The sequence below is a fragment of the Hyalella azteca genome, unplaced genomic scaffold, assembly GCF_000764305.2.
Source record: "Hyalella azteca isolate HAZT.00-mixed unplaced genomic scaffold, Hazt_2.0.2 contig7161, whole genome shotgun sequence".
Taxonomy (NCBI): domain Eukaryota; kingdom Metazoa; phylum Arthropoda; class Malacostraca; order Amphipoda; family Hyalellidae; genus Hyalella; species Hyalella azteca.
Window position 1 is genome coordinate 58,373 of NW_025937291.1, and position 16,721 is coordinate 75,093.

The 16,721-nt window shown below is 38.1% G+C and overlaps 2 protein-coding genes across 2 annotated transcripts; one reads left to right on the top strand and one right to left on the bottom strand.

The window, feature by feature from the left end:
- Positions 1–5,810: 5,810 nt before the first annotated feature.
- LOC108665217 (max-like protein X) lies at positions 5,811–12,279 on the bottom strand. Its single transcript, XM_018151949.2, has 6 exons — positions 11,496–12,279; positions 10,078–10,259; positions 9,448–9,594; positions 8,383–8,553; positions 7,824–7,940; positions 5,811–7,185 (listed from the first exon to the last, which is right to left on the bottom strand). Exons 1-6 carry the CDS (start codon positions 11,500–11,502, stop codon positions 7,042–7,044), a joined length of 768 nt encoding a protein of 255 aa, XP_018007438.1. The 5' UTR covers positions 11,503–12,279; the 3' UTR covers positions 5,811–7,041.
- Positions 12,059–15,060, top strand: LOC108665216 (transport and Golgi organization 2 homolog). Its single transcript, XM_018151948.2, has 3 exons — positions 12,059–12,279; positions 13,081–13,687; positions 14,279–15,060. The coding sequence occupies exons 1-3, from the start codon at positions 12,138–12,140 to the stop codon at positions 14,418–14,420; spliced, it is 891 nt and encodes a 296-aa protein (XP_018007437.1). The 5' UTR covers positions 12,059–12,137; the 3' UTR covers positions 14,421–15,060.
- The last annotated feature ends 1,661 nt before the right edge of the window (positions 15,061–16,721 follow it).

A 16,721-nucleotide genomic window follows, 5' to 3' on the forward strand; every position in this document is an offset into this window, starting at 1 on the left:
ATATAACTCTGTAGAGTCTGAAACATAAAGAAAAAACATAAATATGTTGTCAAACATAAAATATGTTATATATGGTAATTTTATATTAACTTCCAAGCCGGTCTATGTTACCCCGTCAGGGCTAACATTAGGTGGGTTCCCCCATTTGGGGGCGGCGCCCCCCATTTGCAAACAATGACACTTTCCTAAAATTTGTCAATTGCATATGTAACTAGAAGAGTTCTACTACAATGTATCAAAACCTGGAGTTATTTAACCAAAAAAATAAAAAAATTGGAGGGGGTACTCTGACAGGCTTTAAATAATAGTTTTTTTTTGTGGGTCACATTTTTAATTTTTTAACCTATTAGATATGCATACTTTTTAAATCTTTCTATTGTGTTATGTAGCCTAAATATTAGGCCTTTAATGCCCATTGACAAAATTTTTTTATGTCAAATAGTTTTTGAGTTTTGAGGATTTTTGTTAAAAAAACTAAAAGTGGTCTAAGTTACCCCGCCGGTCTAAGTTACCCCATTTTACGGTACTTTCCTAGCCATTGGACGATAAGTCTATCAATATAAGTCAATAATCAGAGCCATGAATCCAATTTTTCAAATCATGGAAAACCAATTTCAAGCTACAAACTCATTCACCAACATCAGCTTTTTTCAATCAAAATTCTACTTTCACCCTAAAATAGCAAGATAATTTCTTTCTAAGTAATGAGACAAATATGCATATGATAACATTATTCTTTTCTACTTTATAATTTATTAATAATAATTATATTATAGTTTCACTGTTTCAGGGCTGAGTCTGACAAGACTGACATCACCATAACAGATAACTCATGGGCTCAGACGCTCAGTCGAGTCATTGTTATCCTCATTCAGTCATTGTGGCCATAGTGGCAAAGCAGAGAGTTTTTTAGACTCTCCCTCGCCTCAAGTTCATTTTTGAGTCCTATAAGTTGACCAGTAAAGTATCCTAGATACATCATTATCATACTTAAGAAATTGGTTTAAATCTTGAGTACCTAAATGAGGAAATTAAAAATGAACTGATTCTAAAAAAGCTCTGGTTTGCCACTATGATTGTGGCAAACCAGTGATTTTTTAGAATCAGTTCATTTTTAATTTCCTCATTTACTCAAGATTTTAACAGATTTCTTATGTATGATAATTCTGGTATCCAAGATACTTTACAGGTCTACTTATACTTATAGGACTCAAAAATGAACTTGAGGAAGAGTCTAAAAGACTAAAAAACTCTCTGCTTTGCCACTATGGTTATCCTATTCCTAGGTATGTTAGGTATAGACTTATAGGCTTATAGTAGCCTATACCTAGGTTATAGACTTATAGCACTTCCACACATAGCCTAGCCTAACCCAAGTTCATTTACCAAATACTGAAATAGTGTGCCACTGTGTGCGTTTATGTACTTCAACATAAATAAAATTTACAAACTAATATAAAATGAAAACCAGTAGGTAAATACAGTCGCTTAGCATTAATTTATTGAAGTTCAAGTACCTACCTAGCACCTAGGCTAGTACTAGTAGGACTAGGAAGTAGGTAGCTCTAGTAGGTAGGCTAGGTATTTACACTAACGGAGTTTTCTTATTCCATGCACAGGAGAGTGGAGACTTCTGTGCATAATTTCATATCCACAAGTAATTACCTTGTGATATTTGATTTACGCACGATAGATTTTTAGATTATCGGGTTTGATATGCAAAGCATTTACATACAACGTAACGTAGGATACCAATTCGTTGTTTCAAAGTAACGTCGTGCAGTTACACGAAAATAGCTCAAGGTTTTATCCGCTTTTTTTTTTTTTTTTTAATTTGATTTGAAGACTTCGGGTATGCAGGTAGCACACCTCCCAGCCTGAGCACAACTCAGATTTTGATCACTCCGCTTCACTTGTTGATTTCACTTTGTATTTCTCTTTCAGCACTTCCACCAACCAGTGTGGCAGTAAATAGTGAGGAAGTGCTTGGGTGCTCAAATGTAGCTCTCACAGGCGCCGGAACTGCGCGCTACATTGCGTAGTTCAGGTGGCTATGAGCTCGTGTGCTTGGGTACTCAAATGTAGCTCTCACAGCCATCGGAACTACGCGCTACAACACATAGTTACGATCGTAGCGTGTAGATCAATACGGCGCATCAGCCATATCGATCGTAAATCGCGATTTATGAAGAAGCATAATTGGCAACCGGCGTCCAGTGGCATCCACCTTGGCGTCTTTGGTGCATGAAATTGGCGTCCTCGACCTATGTTGTGCCATGCTCTAGCAGCTCTACAGTCTGGCAAGTTAGCATATGTGTTTTAAGCCTTTAAGAAGTTCATTTTTTTGCCTCAAATAACAATGTTGGGTAGAAAAAGTGGTCTTGGTGGATCAAAATAATATATGAACCTTCAAAATTAGAATTCCATCCTGACCGCAAGTCCGTAACTACGTAATCGTAAACTTGATGTTGACATTTTTTTGGCAGGAACTCTTTGCAACCGATTTCCAGACAATCTTCACTGCATCCTGATCCATCCAACATACTGGAAACCTTACTTTTTTTAAATAGTTGGCCAAAGACTGACAAATATATTAAATGCAAGAATTTCAATCTAAATGTGTCGGCAAGATCTTCTGAAGGCGTAAATTTTGCTACTCAAGCGTCGCCAAAGATCTTGCAATATTCATCCACTCTCTGCACAGTGGTATAGCGGCATAGCCTATCTATAGAGTATAGGGGAATAGGTTATGCCGTTATGGCACTTCCACACATAGACATAGGCTAACCCTAGTTCATTTCCCAAATCAAATATAGTGTGCGTTTATCACTTTATGTTCTTCAACATAACTAAAATTTACAAACTAATATAAAATGAAAGCCAGTATAATACAGTTGTACAGTCGCTTGGCATTAATACATTGAAGTAGGCTAAGTAGGAAGTAGAAGTAGGTAGGTAGGCTAGGTAGGTACCCTATTTATACTAACGCAGTTTTCTTATTCCCAAGCACTGGAGAGTGGTCAGTGGAGACGTCTATGCATAATTTCATGTCCACAAGTACCTAATTACCTTGTGATATTCGATTTACGCGTGATAAATTTTTAGGTTATCGGGTTTGAAATGCATAGCATTTACACACAACGTAGGCTAACGTAGGATACCAATTCCTTGTTTCAAAGTAACGTCGTGCAGTTACACGAAAATAGCTCAAGGTTTTATCCGCTAACATGAGCTTTCCCTTCTAAATGCCGATTCTTTTTCCCTAGAACGACGCTTCCTGGAAAAATCTCCTTGAGATAAAAAAATGTCCACATGATTGCTTGGTTTTTAAAAACGGAAAAATATTTTTTAAATCTTTCAATACAGCAAAATTTATGTAGACTGCCGTAGCACACATAATCGGCGTGATATATATATATGAATTAACTGCAGTGATCTTAGTTATCGCAGTATTTAATTAACATGCTTGCATATACTAAGCTGGTTGAAGTTTTGGATACGGATGAACAACCTCAAATGAATTAGGGGCATGGTGGTACAGTAAAGTCTGTCTGTACAGTCTTGGTACTGTTCAGAGTACTAAAATTGAAGCGGTCAGTTTTGGTTTAGATCCCAGCTTCTTGCGACAGTTCTAGTGATGAAAATCTGCGAGATGGCCCCGGAGCAGTGAGATGCGGGTTTTGAAATTCCAGCAAGCTGCGAGAGTTCCGTGATGTCTAGAATCAGAGACAGGCCAGACTAGGCTTATTAAACGTAAACCCCCATTACAATGTCTAAAAAGTTAAAGATTTAGCTGGCCGAAATTAAGTTGCAATACTTTCAATGATGACCCCCAATGACCATTATAATCAATATTCGATGTATATGCCATCATTCTCGGCAGAGAAAGGCTTGTGATGATAACAGGTTACGATAGGAATGGAAATCAAATCATGGCATCAAAACCATGACACATAGAATTTTTGAATAGCGACACTGAGTTCCAGTATTCGAATCTTAACCTTTTAAACTAACCTGAGTAGAAAACTTGTAATTTGTCTAATGATTTGTTGACAATTCTTGGTACTCTAAAAAAACTGAATAGGTCATATTGTCCAAATAGTGACCTACTTCCTCACCCACAGCACGAGCATTGAACGGACGTAGCATTGGTATGCCCTTTAGTGGGGCCAAGCATGGTTAGGATGATCCTAACAAAAAGCATCGCTATTTGGACAATGTGTCACTCATTTCCCTGAGTGTAGGAAATAAAGTTAGGTTGCCCTCTGTTTAAAAATGATACAGGAATAAAATAAGAGAGTGTAAAAATACATGTATGCAAATTGTCTACATTGGCTCAACAAAAACAGTGGTGGTAAAAATACCACCACTGTTGGCAACGGACTGTTGAATCTCTCATAAACATATAGAGGCTAGAAGTCTATCAATAAAATATAGTTCACTGAATAGAACGCTTACAGTCGAGTTATGTTCTTATTGTTAAATAAATCATGTCGATGCAAGCAACATACAAGTAGTTTTACGTATGTAACTTTGTACAGTTAGTGGCCAAATGTTTACTAGCGCTTCAGCTATTAAGCTATCTCGCACCGAAAGTCAAGATGAACATCACCATAGAGGTGGAAGGTCTCAATTATTCATCACCCACATGGGGCGGAAGGTCTCAGATGTCCAGCCCGCTGAAGCTGGCTCGAAAGAAGCAGCGTTAGCATCTCAAAGAGACGAAGTGACAAGGAGGGACAGGTGAAAAGCAACAGAAACTAAGACACTCGAACTAGAGGTCGCTTACACGGGACGTCGGCCTCCCGCACGAGAGAGACAGCGAAGGGAAATGTAAGGAATCCTACCTACATAATAACTTAACCCTACAACTGAGACCTACAGTCAGACACCGTGAGCTCAGCGGTGGGGCGCTCAGGAACAATCCCCCTAGGAGCGCGAGATCCCATAGGACTTCTAACGAGCAAAGACACACGTCAGAAGTCCCCCCTGAGGGGACAGGCAACATAAGTTACGTGAGTTTGCATTAGATATAACTGACCTAAATTACAAGTCTGCATTCGCTTGTTGAAATAGATGAAACCAGGAACTAATTATGAAGTTTTCACAATTTTGTATACATAATTCATCACCAACATCATTTTACATCACATTCAAGGTAGCGTGCCCAGACAAATTACCTCCTATAACTAACGGGCAACATCCACATGCTGATAGATCCACCGCCGAGTCCATCCTTATTAAAACTAATGTACGACATCAAACATTTGGCCAAAATTAGTCGCCACGGAAATGACGACATGTAAAACAAAAAAAGCCAAGAACGGGTATACATTCAAGCTTACGCTTACTTTTTGTTGACAACATTCGGTACTTGCGGAATATTTTTTTGCTGGAAACATTCGGTTCTATTAGTTTGGATTATGCTGACTACATTAGTTTTTTTACTACATTTCGTTGCTTTCAAAATTAGGTAGTACAAGTCATATCTAAATTAAATCCCTCTAGATATTGCAAACAGAAACGTAATTGAAGAATTTACATCAATAAAAGCTAAGCAGAGAACAGCATGAAATTCCCTACCTCATCCATAATATTGCAAGAGTCATATTGCCGAGGTACCTCACGAGTAGCAGCTCCGGCAGCAGCGCATACGTAACAGTAGAATAGAATAGAAGTGTCGGCGCTGAAGAAATAGGCCCATGGCCTGTTGCCGATTCTTGAACTTTTCGTGACTTGATTCACAAGGGATCCGGCCTTTGGAATTCAATCTTTCCATAACTGACGATTGATTGAGATAGCTGATACACGGTCGTGACCTGAACCCGTACGGCAATAAGAATCGCTGCATTCACTATCTTAAGACTTAACTACTTTTAAAAAAGAAATACGATAAAAGTTATTCAATTTCTAACATGAAACAAAATAAATCTATACTAATTTTCTATGGTATACTTTATAATAAACACAATTGATTTATAGATACTATTGCCAGTAGGGAGCATACCAGTAAAATAGCTACGTATAACGTTGTTGTGATCACCACGGCGTACACACAGCAACTCTTACGGTCGCAACAACAAACAAATGAGCTGAAATATTATTTGAACATTATTACGAGATAAGCTAAGTTCAAGTGATGTCGATGAAGGCTTCTGGAAATGCTTCCTTGTGAACGATCTCTTCCTGAAAATAAGGCACGCTAAAAACTAATTATATATAGTCTTGTTCTCAAGCATTCGTGTTTTAGACAAAAAAATACAATAAAAAAAACTTACGGACACGGCAAAATACGCATGAGCAAGGCAGTCACACACACATTTAATTTGAACTTGTATCCGAAATGCCCCCAGGCACCAAAGGAGAACCAAAAATAACCAAGATTGAATGATTTACAGGATGGAAAATTATTTACCGATCTCTGATAAGGCACAGTTGGCATCGTGTTATATCACGCCGCAGTGTTTAATACATCAAGACAAAACACTGTGATCATCAGATAGTGAAATACAACTACATCATTACAAATTTGATATGGTAGAATACAAAAGATTGGAGAAAAACTGGGAGATGACCTATGGTTGTTGTGGCATACCACGCGTGGGAGCCAGCGTAGCACCTGAAGGGATCTATAGCACCATCATCACACTAGCGGGCACCACGCTTCACCCTGACGTCTACTGACGGTAATGATAGGTTAACATAAGCCGTAATACCAAACTCGTTATGTACACGTGGTGGCCGATTTTTCATATGCTGGTGGATTTGTAAAAAAGCTGCAAGTGATTAGCTGTCAGGTATGAACTTTCAATTATATTTGGTAGTACTGCTGCAGGTCTTCTTTAGATGTAAATGCCATGGACGTAAGTTGATGTCTCTGCAGATAAGAATTTCTATTGTCTGCCAGAAATTAGCTACCATTACCCGGCTTTCAGGTAAGAATAGCCTTGACAAGAGTTAACTTATTAGCTGACAATGGGTTAAGGCAGCACTCAGCACAGTAAGACTCCATTAGCCTGACGAGCGGCTCAGAGGATGCGGTTAGTAATATCTTTCTGTCTTAGACACGCCGAGCTTCTGATGCTGGAGGTCCAGACCGTCCTGCTCCATAGCCTCCTGCTGCTGAACGCCGGCCTCGTGTTGCTGCAGCTGCTGCAGCACCGCGCACATAATCTCGCGTAGGATCTGCATGTGTATTATGGTGTCAATACTTCGTCATCACCTATAAAACCGACGATATTCCATGAGATGAAAATACTCCACCTCGCGCGTGATCAACTATGAAACCGATGATATTCCATATAAAAAATCACAATTTACTATTACGTATATGACCAGTACCGACATAACTATTCTGAAAGCCACAGAACCACTATCACAGTCCCAATCCCAAACATCTTTTTGTATAATTTCAAAAGCATGGTTGGCGGCGGGTCGTGACCATAACTAATTTTTATAAGGTAATTGACACGTAAGCTATTCACAATAACTGCAAAGGTAATTGACACGTAAGCTATTCACAATAACTGCAACGGTAATTGACACATAAGCTATTCACAATAACTGCAAAGGTAATATGACACGTAAGCTATTCACAATAACTGCAGAGGTAATATGACACGTAAGCTATTCACAATAACTGCAGAGGTAATATGACACGTAAGCTATTCACAATAACTGCAACGGTAATTGACACGTAAGCTATTCACAATAACTGCAAAGGTAATTGACACGTAAGCTATTCACAATAACTGCAAAGGTAATTGACACGTAAGCTATGCACAATAACTGTAAAGATCAGACGAATAAAAGGAAGCTAGAACCTGTGGCTTGCAGTGCTCCTCAAGCCAGGCTATGACGGAGCCAGAGATTTCGGTAAAGTTGCCCGTGATGACGCTCGGCTCGAACGTCTGGTACAGGGAATCCATCACCGCGCGGAACTGAGGCAAAACAAATAACAGTCAATTATTTGGATTTGCAAAATGACACTTCTATCTACGAGGGATAAGGTTCAGTAAAATAAGGAGGAATAAGGTTTATACGAGGAATAAGGTTGTATAAAATGAGGAATAAGGTTTATACGAGGAATCATTTTTTAGAAAATAGAACTTTTATTTTTTCGAATTTGAAACGGTGACGTAAATGAAAACGAAGATGTTGCGAGTGTTGCGTGGCGCCACGCAACACTCTGGCGCCATGCAACACTCTGGCGCCACGCAACACTCTGGCGCCACGCAACACTCTGGCGCCACGCAACACTCTGGCGCCACGCAACACTCTGGCGCCATGCAACACTCTGGCACCATGCAACACTCCAGCACCATGCAATACTCCAGCACCATGCAATACTCCAGCACCATGAAATACTCTCTCAATACTCACGACTTGGAACTTCATGTCATCGGAGACCTGACGCAAAGCGTTGCCAGGACGCTGGCTGTGGTGGGCAGCCACGATGGTCTCGTAGTTCAGCTTGAGGATGGTCATGGCCATAGCCTTCTTCTGCAGCTCGTTTAGCTCCTCTTCTTGCTTCTTCTTGCAGTTTTGCAAGAACTGAAAGAAATTTATACAACATTAATAACAATATCTTTGAATACATGGGGAAAATTTTAAAATTAATATGCTGAAAGTAGTGAAAAATGTTCATAGAGTATCATTTGCATATGACTTTTTAGAAAAATAAACCTTAAAAAATAAAACATGGGTAATATATGGACATTTTTACCCGCACTTTTCCACCAGCTTATAGCTTTTAATATATAAATAAATGCTTTACATTCAATGTGAATAATGGATGGTGGCTCAGACGTTAAGAAGTTAAATAGCTATCAGACATGAATAACTTGTCTCAATTTGACACAAATTGTGAAAACACCCCCACAATGCCATGCTGTACACTAATTATACTAAACATCAGGTATTATCAAACAGGAAATTCAGTAGAAAGTTTAAAGCAATGAAAACTATTAAAAATTCAGCATAATCTAATCAAAATGCTTCAGAGACTGGCATCTGCATTAGCTAGCATTATATTATAAAAATTCAAAGAATGAAACTCGCACAAAAATAACATTTAATTTTGTCATGGATTTTAGGGGATTTTTGGTAGCCTATAGCCACAGTAAAGAGCTAAATAAATACTAAATATCAAACAATGATTTTGTAGGACTTTTCATTTGCTGATAAATTTGCAGTCAACAAATTAAATAAAGCTTATCTATTCAGAGAATGGGACCCGAGTTAATACTAGAACATAGTCATTGATTCCGTATGAATTAGTATTTAAATAGCAATGCCATCAAACCCGTAGCCAATAACTACAGTAAAGAGAATGTGACCTGACTTGAGATGACTAATAGAACGCAAACATGGAAATTTTGGGACTGAGTCAGCCACTAAATTCGTAACCAAGAGCCAATTTGTAGTTGATAAGCAAGAGAACTTTACCTGCATGTAGTCTATGCTCTTCTGCAGGATGGTGGCCTTAGAGAGCTTACATGGGGGGAGACTCTCACTGTTTGAGGGCATCATAGGCACCAGTTCCTGCAGTGCATCATAGCCTTTCTTGATGCTGTCACGCCTCTTCTGCTCAGCCTGTAAATTAATTGGTCAACATGTAGGTTCTGGGCACAAACATGCAATTATAGTAGGTATGGGACATTCATGAAAAAAAATTATAACGTCAACATTATTTTGGGATGTATTTTTTACTTTTGCTGTTTTGGAGTTAACTCTAATTACAATAAATGTAAATTATGAAGTGTATGAATTTATTTTTTGAATACATTTGCACAAAGCCTTATTATATAAAATTTCTTCAAAACAGTTTCAACCCTAATAAGCTAGCCAAACTAAAAAATTATTCAAAAATATTTGTGCTATTATCTTATTTCTCAATTTGAAATAAAACACACCAAATTTAATGCAAAGAAATTTTTACAGAAACATTACATTATTACTGCATTTTGAGATGTCAGCTTTGCAAGACAAAGCCCTGGTATCAACTACAACATAGCAAGATCAGGTAAATTATTGAAATTTCTGTCATTCATGAAATTTTTATTTATGGAAGCTCACCTGAGTGTGGGCTTCCCTGCGCTTATCCTTGAGGTTGTTGCCAGCACCACCAGCAGCAGAGGGCGGTGGACCAGCTCCAAGATCACTGTCTTCATCATCCGAGTTGTTGGCCGAGGATGTGACATTGTTTAGGGAGCCAGCTGAGCTGCACCGAGATATTGGGTACCGAGACTCACCGTCTTCTGAGCAAAGTAAAAAAGGAATGAATATTATGTACAGCCTTAGGCTAGTCTATTATTGATATAGTAAAGATATGAGTTATACACTCATGAGCCTAGCTTAATAGGCTAGCATGAACAGTTGGACAGGCTATACAGTTTCATATGATTCCTTCCATAAGTTTAAGTACATTGCTCAAACTTCACTTGTTACTGGGTCAACAGTGCAATTCCAGTTATGTATTTAATTGCAGGCTGTAAGGGTTTCCATAGAAATATGAAAATTTTCCACTTGCATAATAATAAAGTAAAAAACTTCCACACATTGGTTTTTCTGAAGTGCTAACTTGCTGCTACATACATAATTTCAAGGGATAGGGGTAAAACTAAGACTAAAAATTTACCTCTTAGTTCTCAACTTTAACAGGTGTGGAATATATCTATTTTAACTTTCTGAGCAATGACAAAGATTAAGACTTTCTTACCATTTTTGGAGCTTCAATATTCCTGCTAAGTGCTAGCTGAATTATCTTCAGTCCAATTGTTTACAAAATTACAAAATTAAGCTAAGAAATTCTAGAGTACTCAAAAATATTTCACTTCGGAAAGTTGGAGACTTTGAGTCTCAGATTGGTAACTACAAGATTTTAATTCAGAGTAAAAAATCTCAAGTTTTCTGAATGTCACAACTCACAAGCTGAATTACAAAATAAGCCTCCAGCCTCCTTTCCATAGAAATAGGTATAAGCTCCAAAAAATTAAAATGTATTAGCCTAGTAGACAAGATGAGGATTGCCAAATTCTAAAAACAGCCTAGCTGGGAGAAAAAGTGATTCAGCTGATTCATGATTATCACAAAATAAAAAACAATCCACTGAATCCAGGGCCAGGCTTCCAGCTGGCACTGTGTAAAATATTCTAGCTCAACACTAAATAAAACCAAGGAAAAGAGGGTTGGGGAGCTAAATTACAACTGAAAAATGAGTAAAATGTGAGACTGAAGGGAGTGGGAAACTACCTGTATCTATATGACAACTGATGAACATCAATACATCATGACCTAGTGAAATGAGACTGACTTAATGACCTTTGTAGTTAGTAATGTGGTTTTGTTTGATCAGAGTGGTAAAATGTTGTAAACTAAAATAAAGTAGTCCTGAAGTCTAAAAACTGCAATATTCAACAATAAACACACAAACAAAATTTCATATGTAATGCAATATCAATATCTTTATCAAACATTTTATTCAAAATGTTTACCTGACATTTCAGGCAATATGTCCTGGTCCAGTCCCAGAATCCAAGGTAGGCCTAATTAGTTATTCCTGGTGTGGTGCGGCTTAAAATCTTAGCTCACTGCATATCTACGAAATATTTCCCAAGTAAGTTATCTACAACTAATTTTAGCTTCGTTTTAGGATGTACTGAATTGTTTACCAACGGAGCTTCGTGTTGGATATGTACCAAGCTAAAGTCAGATCCTATTCAACAACTTAGCTACAATTTTACAAGGTCAGTAGGTGCGATAAAAAAGAAATACCTAGTAGTGCGAACTTAACGTGTTAAATTAAAATTTGACATTTTTTCGTATGTGCCTTGAAAAACAGGCGGTCGATATTATTATTAATGTATGGTTATGGATCCTCATTTTGACGAAATAACATTTTGCCCGTCTGGCCTTTGTTTTGATTCAAAAAAAGGTAGCCAAATGCGTTAGCAGCAATGAAAAAAAGTAAGTCTATTATGCGAATAGGATTAGGAAAAATTAAATTGTACGACAACTTCGAAGATTATGCCTGTATGTTTACCAGCCACCAGATGGGCATGAGAAGTGATTCTCATTGACAATTGTACTCTCAACCCGTTAACGCGTTCCTCTTGTGCCACTGCAAGTGTGAAGTTATGTGTTTACTTTTTGCTTACGTAAATCCAAATCCTCGATCTGGGCAATATAAGGTGATAGTGGTAAATAATAGAGATGAAATTTACGCAAGGCCAACAAGACCTGCTCATGTGTGGGAAGGGAATCCTAGTATTATTGCAGGTGAGAATTTTCTTTTCCATTTTCTTTGACATAATACTTGCAGGCCCATGGTCAACAATGAGTGGGCCAATACTGAAACTTGATAATAACTAATACATTACTTTTCTAATAATTAAAATATATAATAATATTTGCCGTTTCGGTTTGTATTCTTTTTCGGCATTAAATCTAAATCTCTCACACCCATAAATTAATTTGTTGTTGATATCTTAAATCTTATTCAACTTAATAATATTGTTATTTATAAAATCATCATTTCAATAAACTTTATTATGAATGAGTGGATGGGGGCTGCGCAAGTTATTAAATAATGTTGCGAATTATTGAATGATCATAGTTTGATTTATTTTACGCTCCTCATTCATTTATACCCTACCTGTTTCCCGTGACCGCTCGATTTAGCGGCATACGCGCTAAAATTACTACAAGGAGGCGATTTGTGGAGTAGAACTAAAAAAATAAGCGTTCATATATCATATTCAAAATACAAGTTATTATTGATCCATAGAGAAGCGTGTAAGCGTTGTAGAGAATGATACGTAAATAAATAAAAAAAATGTCCGTCAAAATGTCCACCACTAAACTGTGTTTTGTCCATTAAAATGTCCTTCAAAATGTCCACCACTAAACCGTGTTTTGTCCATTAAAATGTCCACCATTTGAATGATTATATGATGATGACAGCTATGATTATAGTAATGTTATTAAACTATTAACTCATTTCCTACGCATTAAATGAGGCAAGATATGGAGCCGTGACATATTTTCCCATTAATATAAGTCATGAGTAATATTTTTCAGGGGAAGATTTAATGGAAGGCAGAGAGGGAGGTACATGGCTCGGCTTATCAAGCAGTGGAAAAATAGCCAGCCTTTTGAATATTTTGCAGCCGAGAGAAGAAGCGACGAAGAACCAAAAAGATTTAGCAAGTCGCGGCTACCTTGTGGTGAATTACCTACGGGGTGAGAAACCTGCATCCAAATATCTTCATGATTTAGCGACGTCGGATTGCGAATATAACAAATTTAATCTCGTCATCCTAGAACCTGATCAGAAGGATGATGAATTTTCAAATAAAAGTTATCGTCTGATGTACTACAACAGCAGCGAAAAACGCACGGTGTGCTGCGAGCCCGGGGTACATGGATTTGGGAACTCGAATCCCGCGAAACCTTTCAAGAAAGTTTGTGAGGGAGTGACCAAAATTGAGGCAATAATAAAAGAAATCGGTCCTTTGATAGCAAAGCAGAAGGAATTGGTTGAATCTTTATTCAACTTGATGAGGAATGAAGAACCGTATCATCCAGACGACGTAATGACAGCTCAGGGAAAAGATCTCCCGGAAATCCTGCTGAAAAGTCTCTCCAGAATATTTGTCACAACTGCAAACGGGACGTACGGCACAAGGTAAAATAATATTTGTGCACTTTTAATTAACAGCAAAAATAACAAAGTTTAAAGTTAATTTGACATAACCGTTTGTGTAAGGGGTCACCAATTAAATTATTGAAGACAAGTTTTTGCACCCTGTTAATTTACGGCACAAATTAAATAAATTCCTGGTATATTTTTTTTTTTGCTCTATTGATGCGCGGCAAAAAGAAATTAAGTACGAAGTCAAATTTACAATCTGTTGATTTACGGTACATATTAATCGAAATCAATGTACAGTTGCACATTCTTAATTGAAAGCGAAAATGATTAAATTTAAAGTACATCTTTCACACCGTTGTAATGCGGCGTCAGTTCATTAGTCAATCAAATTAAAAATTAATTTCGCACTCTGTTGGTTTGCTGTACGACACAAGGGTGCAAAATTCCGGGTAAATGATGAATTCTTCTTCAGTCTGGAGGCTCATAAATGTGCTTCCGGGACATGAACTGTCGATTTGGGCTCTTCAGTTCCAAATGTAATATTAATAGAAATACAGCGTGCAATTCAGCCTACGCTGAACTACATGCGAACCACACATTTTCATCAAAATTTTCTGTTTTCAGAACGACAACAATAGTGCTGGTAGGAGAGGACGACAAAGCTGTCTTCCACGAGCGTACCATGAGGGTCCCCATCAATCCTACGAACCCTGTATGGGACGATGTTGTCCTGTACCATGATCTGTCCCCTCCTCGTCCCCAATAAATACGATGCGGATCCCCATCAATCCTACGAACCCTGTGTGGGACGATGTCGTCCTGTACCATGATCTGTCCCCTCCTCGTCCCCAATAAATACGATGCGGATCCTCGTCAGTCCCACGATGCCTGTGTGGGACGATGTTGTCCTGTACCATGATCTGTCCCCTACACGTCCCCAAAAATACGATGCGGATCCTTGTCAATCCCACGATGCCCGTGCGGGACTATGTCGTCCTGCCCTCTGATGTTTCCCCTCAGCGTCCCCAAAAATACGATTTGGGTCCCTACCAGCCCAGTGAGGGACAATATCGTCATGCCCACTGAACTTTATTTTAAACTTTCATTTCAATATTCTTCACCCAGTTCAGGGTCGAGTTACTTATCATATATACAGGCATTGGTGTTGTTTGTACATGATGGACGTACCCCAACCGGAATAACTTCCCGTGTTGCGATTGGTGTATCTCATTCTCCATACTTCATCAATTATAATTAGGTGTATATTTCCTATATGTATTATGATGTGCATGAAATTCAAAATTACGGCGTACAAACGCAAATTAATGTATTCCCACATACCAGTCAAATCGCATGTTGTAGCCAAACCACTTTAGTATTCATTTGTTTCTAAATAAATTGCAATTTCACTGCTTATTGTTACCACCAAAATGCTGAAACAGTTCATACAAATATGATTCAATTGTTATTTTAATAAACGAACTGTTTGTCAAATCCTCCAAAATTAGTGATACAGTGGGGGGAAATAAATATTCGTACACTTGAAAAATCGTATTTTAATGTATGCAAGTACACAAACTTAACAGGAAAAGTGATTTAAATTATTTTTCTTTTGATAGTATTTTTGAATACTATGCGTCTCTATACATAATTTAAATCACTTTTCCTGTTAAGTTTGTGTACTTACATACATTAAAATACGATTTTTCAAGTGTACGAATATTTATTTCCCCCCACTGTATGTAAACAAACCTTATATGTGGTGATAACTCTATACTATAGGATGAGCGTCTATGTCTGGCTAATCTAATATTTCGTAGACTTTGAACTTTTCATGTCGCATCACCCCAAAAAATTATCTCGAGACATCACGCGAGGTTGACAAATGTCGTCTGCGATAAGAACGCTTATAAATCTAAAACCAACTTGTGTGTGTACTCTAACGGCAGCGAAGTGTGTCTAAAGAGGCCCTCGCTTTAGAGATAAAGATCAGAGTAAGTAATGACCTTCAAAAATCAAATCATGAAGATCGCGATGGTGTAGTACAATCACTAATGCATTTCAGCTCCGATGTGTTAATCGGCGCAATACCTTAATACGAGACGTGGTCCATGTATGTTTGACATTTGCATTGACGCTTCATAATGTTGTAATGTTGACATCGTTTTGTTAACTCAAACAAGCATGTAATTATTGTAGATACACAATAATTGGATTTTTATTTTGAATTGTAGTCAGCTTGGTCATGTAAATAAAACAAGAAGATAGCGCAGTAGTGGCACGAAGCCTTTTATTTCATCAGTTTTACGGTAGTTGAAGGTATCGAGACGGTCTCCTTCGACTGTAGTATGTAGTTTGGGTAATAGAGAGCATAGCTGGGGCGCAGCAACCAAAGAAGTAACGCTTGTAACATCACAAGACTACCTTATCCGACTCTTAACAATGTAGAAAGAAACACCGATTCTACAGCTCATAATAAGCGTTCGCACTATAGGGTACGCACACAGTGAAAGCAGGTTGCCAGCGTGCTGGTTAACTGCTCAGGCTGGCGCCTGAAACCATAGAATACAGAAGCCTGTTCGTACAGGTTTTCACTGTGAACACTTACATTATTATCCTATGTTCATTCTTGTGGCAGGTTGGAGCAGGTTGCCCGCGCGGGCAAACCTGCTTTCACTGTGTGCGTACCCATACGCTATATCAAAGTTGGCGTCAAAAACATCTATTGACTCGTGACGAATACTGCCTCCAGATCGACATCAACTTTAGCCTCTGCTACAATGAAGCCGGAGTAGACCACTCAAGAAGTGCGTGCTTCCGAAACATAAACGTTATGTCTTCTCAGAATATTTAATCAAAGGAGCTGATGAAAGAAATGTGATCTCATGATAACTTCAGGCATAATTTCTTGTAATTACCAGTAACCAACCGCGGTAACAGGCAGTAACACCAGAAGTATTTCAAGGTCGGAGACGCCGCAACGAACTGACTGCAATGCAAGCAAAAAATGCTGCACGCATGTTTCGTTTTTCACTGTCATCGCAGATACGTTCAAGTTCTCGAAGAA